The 15,170-nt window shown below is 33.3% G+C and overlaps 1 protein-coding gene across 10 annotated transcripts in view; it reads right to left on the minus strand.

Moving 5' to 3' along the window:
* Positions 1–15,170, minus strand: part of PPFIA2 (PTPRF interacting protein alpha 2) — a 477,511-nt gene that overhangs the window by 170,097 nt on the left and 292,244 nt on the right. For all 10 annotated transcript variants that reach the window (XR_007154244.1, XM_047868603.1, XM_047868602.1 and 7 more), the window contains one exon: positions 12,951–13,025. Coding sequence is in view for 9 of the 10 variants with exons in the window: in XM_047868603.1 (XP_047724559.1) it covers positions 12,951–13,025 (75 nt within the window). In the remaining variant the exon portion in view is untranslated. The remainder of the gene's footprint in view (positions 1–12,950; positions 13,026–15,170) is intronic.

Here is a 15,170-nt window from a genome sequence, read left to right on the forward strand (position 1 = left end):
TTGGAGGCTGAGATCAGCCACATGGACAATCATGTTTATGTAAGGAAATCGTAATAAAAATCTAAGCATCAAAGCTTTGGTGAGCTTCTCTGGTTGGTAGGCTCTGTGCATATTGTTATGGACCAATTCTAGGAAGGTAATGCATCCTGAGAACAACAGAAACAGCCTCTGGAGCCCTCCTAGACTTTGCCCTATGCATTTGTTTCCTTGGCTGATTTTGATCTATATACTTTCCCTGTAATAAAACATACCCTGAGTGTAACAGCTCTTAGTGAGATCTATGAGTCTTTCTAGTGAATTAATTACTGAATCTGAGAGTGGATTTTCAAATCCCTTGAACTTGCAGTTAGGATCAGAAGTGAGCTAGTCTTGTAGGGAACTGTACCTTCAAACTTCGCAGTTTGGCTTAGTGCTGTTCTAAACATTTGTTTCCCCTCAAAATTCATATGCTGAAATCCCTCTGTCCTCTATTCCCCTGTGAGATGGTATTAAGAGGTGAGGCCTTTGAGAGTGATAAGTGCATTAGGGCTCAGCCCTTATGACTGGGATTAGTGTCATTATAAAAGAGAACTCAGAGGGGCACCTGGGTTTCTCAGTTGGCTAAGTGTCCGATTTTGGCTCAGGTCATGATCTTGTGGTTCATGAGTTCAAGCCCATGTCAGGCTGTGTGCTGACAGCTCAGAGCCTAAATCTTGCTTTAGATTCTGTCTCTCTCTCTCAAAATTAAACATTTAAAACAATTTTTAAAAAATAAATAAAAGCGAACCCAGAGAGCTCCCTTGCCCATTTAGCCATGTGAGTACACAGTGAGAAGACAGCCATCTTTGAACCATGAGTGAGCTCTCACCAGGCACCAAATTTGCCAGCATCTTGACTCTGGACACCTTAGCTCCCAGAACTATGAGAAATGATGTTTGTTGTTTAAACCATCCAATGTTATGTTATAGCAGCCCAAATAGAGACAAACAGCATATGATAAATACTAGCTAATCAAATTTGTAATGTCTTCTGCTATTAAGTTTTAAAAAGTATAATCATGAGCAGTCAGATTACTAATTACAGAAAAAAATAAATTAAAGCAATTCATGCATCCTTTTTGTCCATTTCCTTTCCTTCTTTAAAAAATTTTTTAAGTTTATTTTTTTTTTTTGAGAGAGACAGAGACAGTACAAGTGGGGGAGGGGCAGAAAGAGAGACAGAGAATCCCAAGCAGGCTCTGCACTGTCAGCTTGGAGACTGATGTGGGGCTTGAACTCATGAAACCATGAGATCATGACCTCAGCTGAAACCAAGAATCCAACACTTAACCGACTGAGCCACCCAGGCACCCCCATCCATTTCCTTTTAATGTCTCAAAAGTTCACCTGCTTGAAACTTCCAAATTTCTCAACACTAAATTTTTTTTTGTTTTTCCCTGACGAAAATGAAATGAGAATAAAGAAGTGTTATAAAAACTCTCTGATCTTCTTCAATATAATCTGAGGTCTCACATTTTCTACATTGAAAACATAGGGGCCAACACAACATTGTCATGCTATTTACTTCAGGGCACTAGTCAGAGTCACTGACACTGAAGTCTACACCAAGAAAAAACACTTAGATGCAAAGTTTAAAATCCAGTAATCTTATTTTTCCAAACTGCAAATATCTAGATGTTTAAATCTTTTCTATAGAGTTAATTGTTTAATTTCAATCCAATATTCAACAGTTTAAAAATTGACTAACTAGTTGATTTAATGTATGTTTTATTAATTTAGTTAACACCTATTTTTATCCCTGTCAATATAATGAAACTATGAAGCTTGAACTCATCCATAAGAATATAACAAATATGAGGATGTCACGATGAATTTAGTTACTGGTAGAAGGCAAACTATTTATTTAAAAATACAGTTTTCATACATAAAGACATTTTGTTATTAAGAGAAAGGCCATGCAGCCTAGTGGCTACTGTTAAACACTCCAATTTCGAGTCAGATATCCTGGCTCTGGATTCTTACTGACTAATGATAACTCTCAAAATAATTCTATTAATTTCTCTAAGTCTCAATTTCCTCATTGGCAAAATGCTAGTAATATTTCTATTTCTCTCATAAATTAACTGGGATGATTAACTGAAAACTGTATGCATGTGTTTGGGGAGATATATAGTGCTCAGCAGGCACACAATCGTCTCTCAAAAAACTGTAGACTGCTGTTATTTTTACCAACTGCATAAATAAGTGAATTGCAAAGTAATTTATAAAATGCATATTGTGCTACACAATCATCTTATGAATAAATGTTTATTTATCCAAGAAAAGGAGATTTAGTCCTGGGCATAAAAGCAAGTACTGTTATTTTGTTTACCATAAAGTTGAAATTGTCAACAGAAAATATTTTTCATCTTCTCAACTAATAAGTAGCTGATATTGGCCTTTTGAGCCTTGTAATAGCAATACAAGTTTGGCACTTCAAGTTTACCCAGTACTCCCTTGTATATAATCTCATCCAAGTATCATGCCTTCTTTGAAAGATAGGCTGATCCCAAATTTATTAGTATTCTATTTCACAGATAAGAAAACTGAGCTGCAGAGACAGTAAATAATTTGCCAGCAGTTACAAAATTAGAAAGTGATATTCTACGACTCAACTGGAATCTTTTTTTTTCCTCTACCTTGTCGCCCACTAAATTTCAGTATTCCTTTTATATTTTTTAAAAGTAATCTTTTTCAAATTTGTCAGCTTTAAAATTAATAAGAATGCTTTAGTAAACATATGGGTAAAATAAAATGGGTCAATTTATGATGCTTATGATCAAAGTATTAATGCCAAGCATGATCTTGCTGTTAGAAGATTTAAAAAAAACAGTTCATAATCTCCATATGCAAAGATAAAAAAGTCATTCCTGCTATCTTAGAAAAACAAATCCTATGCTTTCATCAGGGAAAAGATTCTAACCAAAATGGGAAAAAGAGTAAAAAAAAAATTGGCAAACAGACTTCAAATGTTTCATACACAACAGGAGACAACTTTAACCTATATTTTAAACAATTGCTTCACACAGGTTTTGGGAATAGTAAAAACAGTGGGAATAGCAAACAGCCATTTCTTTAGCTCTTTTCATTGTTGCGTTTTAACATATGTTTTCATAAGACATCTTGACTTCCTTTTTTTGGGGGAAAGATTCTTTGTGTTGGAACAGTACAATTATCAACAGCAAAGAAGACATTTCCTACTGATGATAATAACGTGAGCAATTTACAGTATCTACACTTATCTTTACAATACAGTATCATCATGAAGGATAATCTAGAAGTATAATAAGCAACTGTAGGCCTTTGTGAATAACAGTTGGTTTGACAATGCTGAAGCTTTGAGTTTACCAAAGTAAAAAAAAAGGACATCATTCAACTATTATTAAACTCTTCCATGAAATAAAATCAATTAAGAACTACCCAATTTTCTAACCCAAAATGATACAACTCCAACAGGAATTATAGGTTTCCAATAAGTGAGTCTATCAGAAAGTCATAATAGTTTGCAGGCAAGCTAAAAATGTCACATTGGAGAGTTTTACATTGTCTTCAAGGGACAGAAGTTGGGAGCTGCAAGATGTCATTACTTTATGCAAACACTGCTGTCATTAAACAAATAATATTTTCAGGTAAGTGTAGTGATAATGACTTGCTTCAAATGCTAATAAAACACAGAAAAACTTGTATTTGACTTTCTGTGAGAATGTTAATTCAAAATTGGTCATGGATTTACTAATGATGAAAATAGTTTCATACATTTACTAAGGGTGAAAATAAGCTAGTCACCTGAATTAGGCTATCTGGAATATGTAAACATGCAGGAAATTAGAAGGTTGTTGTACGATTAATCATTTTTATGAAGGCAGTAATAGACATTCATCTCATGGAACTGGGAAAGAGAATGAAAAGAACCAAAAAACAAGTAGTTGGCAGAGTCTATCGAGATAAATAATTATGAATTTTATGAATCTGAAATAACTCAAGAACTTTTGCAGTGGTCTCTTATTTCTACATCTGGAGCCTTCCACTCACAGAAATGGCAGCTTTAATTTGAAGAGGAAAATGGCTTGGTCATTTCATTAAGTCTGCAAATAAATGATCACATAAGTTTAGATGAGTATTGCTATCAGTTCCCCCAAAGCAAATTTCTTTACTAAAGCTCTCTCACTTTCCACATTTTTCTGGATCATGTTCAGCTACTAAATTTCTTTCCAACTATGTAAATATAGCTAAGTTGCTCATGGATTTTAGAAGCTTCCTGATTTTTACCCCTGTCAAATTTTAGAAAAGCATTTCACTTCTGGATTTATTCAAAGTGGCCAAAGTCATCTGAAACAACTTCAATTTCATATTCCTATTTCTTTCTTTCAAATTGTGATGTATAACAAACCTTGATACATTTACATAAGGAAACATCATGGTAGAATCCATGTTGTTTCAGTTTGTAAGTGTTGTGGAAACCAGCCATTATAAGTTCACTGGGGAACTCAATGAGCATCTCCCCTGAGAGATTTTCCTTGTTTAATCTTTTTTTTTAAATATGTTTATTTATTTATTTTGAAAGAGAGAGAGAATCCCACACAGGTTCTGTGCTGTCAGCCGGAGCCCAAGGCAAGGTTCAATTTCATCAACTGTGAGGTCATGACCTGAGCCAAAATCAAGAGTCAGATAGTTAACCAACCGAGCCACCTGGATGCCCCTTCATTGTTTGGTCCTACTGGCTCCTTGCCATATTCTACATTGTCTTATTTTAATTTTATTTAAGTTTATAAAAAGTATCTCTGTTCCCACCTCCCTTAGCAAAGGACCCTTATTTCCTTGGGAAAAATATTTCTGATAAAATCTCTATGCCTTCTTTTCCCTCCAAATCAAACTCCTCCTTCATCTCTACACTACATATTCCATTCTCCCTTCTCCATTTCTCAGAGGAAAGAGTTCTACTACCTACAATAGATCTTGAAACCATGCCCATCCTCTATTGTGGGTGCCCATCAAAAATCGTTTCTCCTTTGTTTTTTCCTTGGCTGAAAGCTTTTTCAATAGGCTATTTCTCAATATTGCCTACCTTTTCCGCTTTTAACCTCCTCTCTCCTTCTTTGCCAAACTTCTCAGAAGAATATTACTCATCATCTCCATTTCTAAACTTATAATTGACTCATAAATTCTTTCCATCACAGCTATTCTCCTTCCATTATATTTTATTGGAACTGTCCTTGCAAACATTTCCAGAAACCTAATTGTAAATCTAATCACCTCATATTAAACATAATCTTTTATGTCTTCATAAGACATTTGACACTGTTGGCCATCTCCAATCTCTACACTTAAAACTCTCTTCCTCACTTTCTCTTTTTCTTTTTGCTTCACTTAAAAAAATAATATTTACTTATTTTTGAGAGACAGAGAGTGAGCAGGGGAGGGACAGAAAGAGAGGCAAACATAGAATCGAAAGCAGGCTCCAGGCTCTGAGCTGTCAGCACAGAGACTGAGGTGGGGCTTGAACTCACAAACTGTGAGATCATGACGTGAGCCAAAGTCCAATGCTTAACCGACTGAACCACCCAGGTGCCCTTCTTTTTGCTTCGTTAACTCTTGACTCAATTGAGTCTCACATCTCTCATTGCTCCTTCCCAGACTTTTATTTGCTTTTTAAGGTAGGTTCTCCCTTTACCTGTATCTATTCACTGTCTCCATTCATTTCCATGGATTCCACAGAGTACTGGGTCTTATCCAAACCCAATACATCATTTCGATGACTTAATGGTGTAATGTATTTAAAGCAATGGCTACAGTCCATGGTCCTAAAGTTTCCCAAACGTGAACTTGCTACCAGTAGCTCCTCTCACCATTCTGATCCAATATTCTGAATGCAAATGATACTTGATATACCCATGAAAGTTCTTTAATTTTTCCTTAGGAAATTAGACTCCCAGGATAAGGCTGGTTATAAAGGAAGTGAAATTAAATACTAATTTCCTTAAGAAAATTCTAATTGAAAGTTGGTAAATTCACTGCTTGGAATAAACAACACAGAATGAAAGCAATATAAAAAAAATGTATATAGTTCAGCCTACAATTCAATGTGCCAGTTCTTTTTATGTATAATGCAGCCATGTAGAAAAGCTTTTAAAATAAGCACACCTGTACATTCAGTGAAAATTAGTCTGTCAATTAAGTTTTTACTGTAACTTCTAAATAATCCATTTTGTCTCATTTAATTAAATAATTTTAAGAGTATATGGGCTTCTGCTAAAAGAGAACACATTGTTAGGAAGTAATCTCTTTATTCTTCTTTGCACTTCCCTTTATTGTACATTTTGTGTGTGTGTGTGTGTGTGTGTGTGTGTGTGTGTGTGTGGTTTTCCAATTTTAAACAGTAACAAAAATACTCTGCAAGAAATAAAGGTTTTATTGTATTTTCTGTGTCTAAATAACCTGAACTCACTTTTGTAGGACAATGGCCTGGAAAATGTATTCAACGTTAACAATACAATCTACCTAAGTGGGGTTATTCAAAGAGGCATAAAATGACAGCAAATTTTTATTATGTATATATATTTATTTACAATATTGTCTTGATTCTTTAATTTATATTATTTTCCATTACTAAAAGAACATAAAAAATGCCAGACTTGGTAATACCTCCATTCTACACAGTTCAGTATTTTCTGACACTAGTCCCTTGTTTCTTTCAAAAAATCATAGTGAGTTTTCAAAATCTGAACTATAAACATGGTACTTTGGCTATCATATACATTTTTTTACCTTTAACCTTTGGAGGTCCCACTGGTCTGCAAAATTGAAAATGTGATCACATTCCTTCCCTCCTTAATGACTCTTCATTGGCTCATTGTTGCCCAGGCTCCAGGCGTCCCTACCCAGATCTGCTATTTTCTGCAGCCTAGTCCCCATCCCTCCTCCTGCCTGCTTCCCTTCTTTTCCTCCAAGTCCATCTGGTAAGCTCTTTAAAGTCATCCTTCAAATTCTAGGTAATTTTTTTTTCTCTAGGAAGATTCTGAAATATTTTTCCACCTTTAGTGAGATACGATTGATAAATACATTGTGTAAGCTTAAGGCATACAAAACAGTAATTTGATATATGTACATATTTTGGAATGTTTACTACAATAAGGGTAGTTAATACATCACCTCCATCATCTCACATAATTAGCATTTTTTAGTTGTTGCTGGTGAAAACATTTAACATCTCCCGTTCGAGCAAATCTTAAAATTTGCTGTATACAATACAGTATCATTAACTACAGCCACCATGGTATATACATCAGATCCTCTAATCTTATTCCTTATAACAGAAAGTTTGTATCCTTGACAAACCTCTCCCATTTCTCCCACCCCTCTAGCCTGGGCAACCACCAAGCTACTCTATTTCTGTGAGTTCAACATTCTTAGATTCTACATATATAAGTAAGGTCTTACAGTATTTCTTTGTCTGACTTGTTTCACTTAGTGTAAATGTCTCAACATTCATCCATGTTATTGCAAGTGGCAAAATTTCTCTAGGAAAACTTTTATAATACCATCTGCTTTTCCTCTTTGGTGCCCATACAACGGGTTACTCTGTTTTGTAATATTATAAAACCTTGTACTTACTTCCACTTTCACATTAGTCATATTGTATTCTAATTAATTTCTTATTGTAGTAAGCTGTACCATTTGCAATTTTAACCATTTTTAAGTGTAGAGGCTAGTGACATTAGGTATGATTACATTGTTATACCACCATCCATCTTCAGAACTTTTTTCATATTCCCAAACTGAAACTCCATCCTCATAAATAATAACTTCCCACTATAATTTCTTTGTAACATGTCTATTTCCCATATTTGAGAGAACTACTGATTTATCAATGTCTGAGTTTTATTAATATGTTGATATCTAGTACTTAATTCATTGCCTGGGAAACAGAAGATGCCCATTAAATGTTTGTTGAATTGAGGTGTCATGATTAAAATCACATAGCAGATAATTACATCAGCCAGCCATGCCAATCATGTCAGCTTTCAAGCTCTACTCCACTCTAACCTAACACTTTACAAAAAAAATAATAATAAAATAAAATAAAATAAAAAAGGAACATACTTTCAGTGGTTTTCACTTTACCAAAACAAAACAAAACAGAAATAAAACAAAGCCTTCAACGCTTTCTCATTTCATTTCTTTATTCTCATAACGTATGAATTTTACACTTTGCGTATGGCATTTAGGGCCGTCTTGAAATTGAGTCCTCCCCACCACCCCACTTTCTACTGCCACATCTTTTCACACCCAAATCCTTACCAACACAACATCATCCTTTACTCTTGAAATGGCCAATTTCAGGTTTTGTTTTGTTTTTTCCATACGCTCTGCTCAGCCTGAAGCATTTTCCCCCAGTTTTAAGGCCAAATCATAGTTTTCCTTCAAGGGTGAGCCTTCTCTGATCCTTTGGTTCAGAATAAATACCCTCCTCTCTCTGCTTTTTGGGCCTCTATTTTTCATTTATTTAGTTTTGCACGACGTTATATCTTACTTATGTTTACATGTTCGTCTTCATCAGTTGAGGGAAAATTGCATGAAAATTTGCATTATGATTCACTTATTTTATTTTTTTCCTATTCTTCCTGTCAGAGACTTGGAATTTTCTGCACTTGGTGGTTACTCAATAATTGTATTTGGAAAGACATCTTGTTCATATAATCCATATAATCAATACATTGTGGTTTTTGAGCATGAAGGTTATTTAAACTTGAATATTAACGAAACAGCAAAAGAACAATGTGACAACACTGGTTAGAACAAATCTATACAATGAAATTTGACAAATATATATTAATCATGAGGTTCACATCACTGTGGTGAATACAATAAATACAAATGAACAAGATGCAGTCCACTTTATCAGGGAACTAACCACTTAGGCTTAGACAGATATATAATCAACCCCAATAGTTGTTGAACAGTCATAATAAATGCTGAAGCAATGAGCTTTAGCAATTTAAACTAAGGAGTGATAACTGTTAGCAAGAAATCATAAAATATTTCATTAAAAAGGTAATGTCTGAACTTGAGTTTAAATGGGGAAATATGATTTCAGTGTGTGAATTGGGGTTGTGGAAGCATTCCAAGAGAGACACTAGCATAAGATGCAGGAAAAATGTTGGCTGATTTCAAAAATAGTGAATACTATATTTTAACAAGACCTTAGAATGACTCAGTCAGGGCAGTAAGGGGGTGGGAGTTAGAGCTAGATTTGTAAGTTAGGACCATTGAAGAGATTCTTGATATATCCCTATATTATTAACATATGATAATACAGTATATCATTATGTTATTAATACACTAATATGCTATATATTACATATAAGTATATATTACACATTAGAATATGTTATTAAAAATAGTCACTATGATTAGAGCTTTGCTTAGCAAGTTTAACCTTGGAGAATTATATAGCAGAAAAGGATAGGAGACAAGAATAAATAAAAATCTATAGTAATATTCCAAGTGAGAATTTATGAAGACCTGAACTATAGTGGTTTTAATGTATATGTAAAAAGAAGGGAGTAAATGAGTAGCCACAGTTAAATGGAGGGATTGGCGCTGCCTGAATACAGAGAGTTAAGACAAATTCAGAGATAACAACATTTTCTAGTAGGAGAGAATGGCATATTAGGAGACATAACCTCTCTAGGTTCATCTGTAAAATAATAGCAGTACCAAACTTCCAGGATTATTCTGCTGATATATATGTATAATATAACGATGACAGAATAAACTACATTCTATCATTTTCTCAGACTCTACAAATATATATCTATATATCTATATATAGATATCTACATATATATATGTATATATATATAGATATATATATATATATAGGTATAGATATATATATATATCTCAAGGTATCACTTGCAGTCTTAACCTCTGCTCTCTGATTTCTCCTTTCTGAATTTTGGGACTGAAACAATTCAGGAAAATGTTTGGATAGATTCCTTGCTATCTGGATGGTTATTATCACTACCAGAAACTCACGAATCAGATTCTGATAATATGGTATCCTCACTTGCCAAGCTTGCTATATGAACTCAAGAAATGCATAGATTGAATTATAAGGGACACTTGTAAGTATTTTTAATTTTAATTTAAAATCTGAAGCAGCAAATGAAATTTTCCCCAATGCTTTGCTAATTGAGCCATATGCAGAATTTTGTTCTAGTACCTGGTTGTTTTTGGCTATGTTACATATTTTTGTTTGGTTCTTAAGAATGTGTTCTTCAATAGTTCTTTTTTTTTTCTATAAAAAATTGTCCTTTGTTTTCTAAAATATTTTCAATTACTTCCTCTAATAATCAAACTTTACCTATTTCCCCTTTCTAAAGCTGCCAATAGTATACATTTTTTCTAAGCTTATTTTGTCAGATTTCTAAATGTTTCTTTTTTTTAAAAATTTTTTTTTCAACATTTATTTATTTGTGGGACAGAGAGAGACAGAGCATGAACGGGGGAGGGGCAGAGAGAGAGGGAGACACAGAATCGGAAACAAGCTCCAGGCTCTGAGCCATCAGCCCAGAGCCTGACGCGGGGCTCAAACTCACGGACCCCGAGATTGTGACCTGGCTGAAGTCGGACGCTTAACCGACTGCGCCACCCAGGCGCCCCAGATTTCTAAATGTTTCTTATCATCAATACATGACGCCTTACTTATAAGAGATTTCATGTACAACTGCTGTTCTAAGAACTCACACTGCAGGTGTCTTCTGATCTTTCTCTCTCTCTCTTTTTGATTTTCATAGTGAAATATAAATTTCAATATGAAGTAAAAGTTGGTTTTTCCCATGTACTCTCTCTTAAAATCATTAATTATTTATAAACAATTTATTGTTAGAAAACTAAGATAAGTTTGCTACCCCTTTCCCCATCTGTGGATATGTGGCTTCCTAAGTAGGGAGTCTGGTTAAGCCACCTGGAAGTTAGTAAAAATCAACAACAAAAAGAAAACATATTGAAGTTAATAATGAGCACACAATTACTATCCTCTTATACAAATTATTTAAAACAAAACAAAAAGCATTTAGAAGGACGGCAGTAATTGTAGAATGATGTTAATGATTTAAAATATATTTAATTTACATATAAGAATCAAATGGACCATGCTGCCTATAAGAGACTACAAAAAAATTTGAGGCTAAAATGTTTAAGACAACCAGCAAAAGTCTTTCCTCTGCTTTGGTTCCCTCAAGTGTTGTTCTCCCATTTTATATCTAATTGAACTATTCAGTTGCCATTTCTGGAGCTAATTTTCAGCGCCTTACTTAAACTTGAGGGATATTTTTATTGCAGCATACATACTTTGGCCAAGGGGTCTCACCTCACCTTTGTTTATAACAGACAGAGGCTTTATTACTGTATGGTAAGCAAGGCTTTCATATTCGTAGTTGCCAAAGCTTTTGTTTCTCTACCCTTAATGATAAAATGTTTTGAGGGATGTACCCAAAATAAATGTACTTTTAAACATACAAGAAAATCAAAATTAACAATGATAAAACACAAAATAAACAAACATTTAATATTTTCTTTCTGGACGTTCCAGGAATGCATATACCTGCTGTATAGGTAAAACCTATCCTTTCTCATAAAAAGACTGAGTTCTTCGTCATCATCCATTATCTCAGAGGTTCTTTTCTTCTGTGATGACTAAGATGTACCAATCTCTTATTTCCCTTTGTTTTATTTACTTATTTATTTTTATTTATTTGAAGCCATCCAGTTTATTAAGCTGAACTGAATGCTTTCTCTATTTTTTAACTATTATGCCACCGTTTATGTTTTTAACACAGCTAGCATTTAGTTGACATGGAACTGATTGTCTCTGCAATTAAAAGTCCATTTTTTCTAAAGTTTAAGTTGTTAAACCCAGAACAAACAAAGGCAAACTTTAAACTTGTGGTTTTTTTTTTTTTTTGGTTTAGCTTATTTTAAAGAACAAGGTGATTTGTACTAGATGGAATTTTTAACATGCCTTAAAAAGGTGTATTTGTGTGTGTAATGTAAATGCAAATATTATTGTAGTACGAATGCCCTGATAATACTTATAATTAATGACATTAGCTGCCCACATATTTAATTATTTAAAATAAGAATATTTTGTAGAGTTATTTTAGTATGTCCAACTAGCCAATGCCAATATTTACCTTACTGGAATACATTTCTGGAGGAAAAAGTAGCCTTACAAGTATTCTCTCTCTTAGAGACAGAGAAAGAGATGGGTTGATTTTAGTGGCCTATACAGATTATTGTTTATATATTTTAATATATTCTTTTACAGATATATAAAAAATATATATATATATATATCTGGTCTAGTGACCCAAGTTAATCTGTATACTAAAAACCAAAATAAGTCAATTTTTCTAAAGAAAAAAAAAACACAACTTTTTAAATCTCAGAGATGGTTATAATACCTTAGTCATGAATGAGAGCAAGAGAAGTGGATTTAATGGTGCCACTAAACACGGGCATGATGCTTTAGAAGATAAGAATAGTAAGAACCTTCAGGGAAGTATGTTTATATCTCCAAGGACTTAACTTCATTTGTGCCATTTTCTAAGTTTAGCAGATATTTGACATGCTTTCCAATTTTGGAGCTGTGTTTTACTCTCTGAAAGGACTGGCATTCTGACTGCAGTCTTTCTAAGCCACTTTGTCACTAGAGCTTGATAATTTTCTTTTCATCTTTAAGTGACTGATCTGAACCACCAGATATCAGGAAACATGACTCTGGCAACTGGTTTCAACACACCTTGTTCAGTGGCATATACAGAATGTAATTTATTTTTTGTGACAGTTTTAATCAAAGTGATGTGAAACACAAGGGCTATAATGCTAGTGATATCACACCTCAAAAGAGGAGAAAGTTTGGTATGTTACCTCCTGATTAGCAGCAGCTAGTTCTTCTTCCAGTGCAGAGACTCTTTCTAAAGAAACCCTCAGTCGCTCCCTTACCTAGAAGAAAAACCAAAATATGTGCAGTAATGTACATCCCATACATGTTAAACTGTGCTGAATCCATCATTAACATTATCCGAGACAGTCATATTTGGCGAATTTTTAACGTAGTTATAGCCCTAAGTGCTCATAAATTCTATGAATACATTGTCACCTTATAGCATCTCTCTATCACGGTATTTCCTTATAAGCAAGTCATTTTAGTCTCAATGACAGAATTTCTAACGGAAAAGAGACAGACCTGCTTATTCTTAATTCTGACTCACAGTAAGTGGAGGCAAAGTTCAAAAATATATTATGAATTCCCCTGAAAAAGACTCACTGATTAAGTATGAGACATAGGCAAAATCTTTCTTTCTACTTTTTAAAAAATAATATGTGAGCTTCATTTGGTATGAGTAACTTCATAAAAGATTCTCAGAATCTGAAAAAATGTTGTCTATTGCTCATAATGTTGTATTAGTTAGAGGTCTACATTGCTACTGAGGGATTGAAAACTATTTGATTAGTCTGGAATTCCTAACTAGCTTCCAGATACCAAAGGTTAAGCCATCATATTTTATAGAACCGAATATTCTGCACATTTAGTTTGAAAATATTTATGATTTGGAAATAATATGATTTACAAATGTTTCATAAATAAATGAAACTAAAGAAGTGGTCTTTAATTCTTGCTTTCTTAGAACTTCTAAAATTGTTTTAGTTATTATATGTTCAGCTCTTTTAGATATGCTCTATATTACATATACGTAAAATATATATTATCATATAAAAATTTAAGGAATTCAGAGAAAGGATTTTAACTGAATTTAATTTAATTTAATTTAATTCAAATTGGAATTAAAATTAATGTCTACAGTGACTTAATTTTCCTTAGAAAAGAATCAATAAAATACACAGTTCTTCAACTTAAGATGCAATTCATGGTGAATGATTGAATATGAGCTAACATAGAATTTGCTCCATGGGGATGTTATAGTATTTGTGCAGTTAATATGTATTTTAATATATATTTTTATTAGCTCTAATTTTATTAATGCATTGACAGTGTATTTTAGTGTATCACATTTTCCTATTTTAAAAAGATAAGATTTAAGTGATAATATAGGTTAAATATATTTTAGAAATTCACATAATAATGAAAGTTGAATTTAACATTACTTTTCAATTAGTAAGCAGACAAAAACCCCCCACTAATATCCTATTAATCTAGAATCTAACAATAAATTTTAAAAAATATCAATTATATTTTTGTGCTGTATAATGATAACTGATACATATTCAGGTGACTGGGTGCACTTCACTCCTGAAATGTATCTTGAGTTAGAAAGAATAACTATCTGAGAGGAGTTTAATATGAATTATATTTAGTTATGCTCAAATCCTCTGAAAATTAGTAATATGTACATGAATTGATATTTGATATCAAAGATAATTACATAGGATCTTTCATGATATTTAGGTGTGCTAGATAGCCTGACACGTACCCATGCTGTTTGACAAATATCCAATTGTTCATTAAAATGCATAAAACTAATAATGCTGATTAATAACTGAACAAGAACTACTTGAAAGGAAGTCTTTGATGATTTGACTTGGGGAATACTTTTTTTATGAGCAGCCTGGATAGATGTAAAAGAAGCAAATATCTGAAGGCTGAAAATAAGGAGGTTTGCTGATGCGTGGAATTCAGATATCAACAAAAATCTTAGTAGATGTGCTTGATATTTAACAGGGTTGATTATAAAGTTTTACACCCACTTCCTAAAATACCAGCTATAAAATTCAGGTGTTCTGAGTGAGAAAGTTCTAAGAATCGTAGTTGATGAGAAGAGCAATATGAAATTGTCAAAATGTAAGTTAACGATCTCACTATGAGCAACATTGAATACTATCACATTAACACTGCTGTGAAGAGGTTAGGTGTCTTATTTTAAGATATACTGATACACTGGAATGTTTCTAAAAGAGTTCTTCAAATAATTTACAGAATGGCTGAAACCAGGCTATCCTGTAGGCTAAAGTAGCTTCCTTTCTTTGCTAAACTGATGATCACAAAAATTGTTCTAATATGATTCCTATTTACCACAAAGTTAAACATTTTTATTCTCATTATAGTGAGTCTTCAAAGGGTAAAAATCA

This window comes from Prionailurus viverrinus, chromosome B4 (assembly GCF_022837055.1).
Source record: "Prionailurus viverrinus isolate Anna chromosome B4, UM_Priviv_1.0, whole genome shotgun sequence".
In the NCBI taxonomy this organism is placed as follows: Eukaryota; Metazoa; Chordata; class Mammalia; order Carnivora; family Felidae; genus Prionailurus; species Prionailurus viverrinus.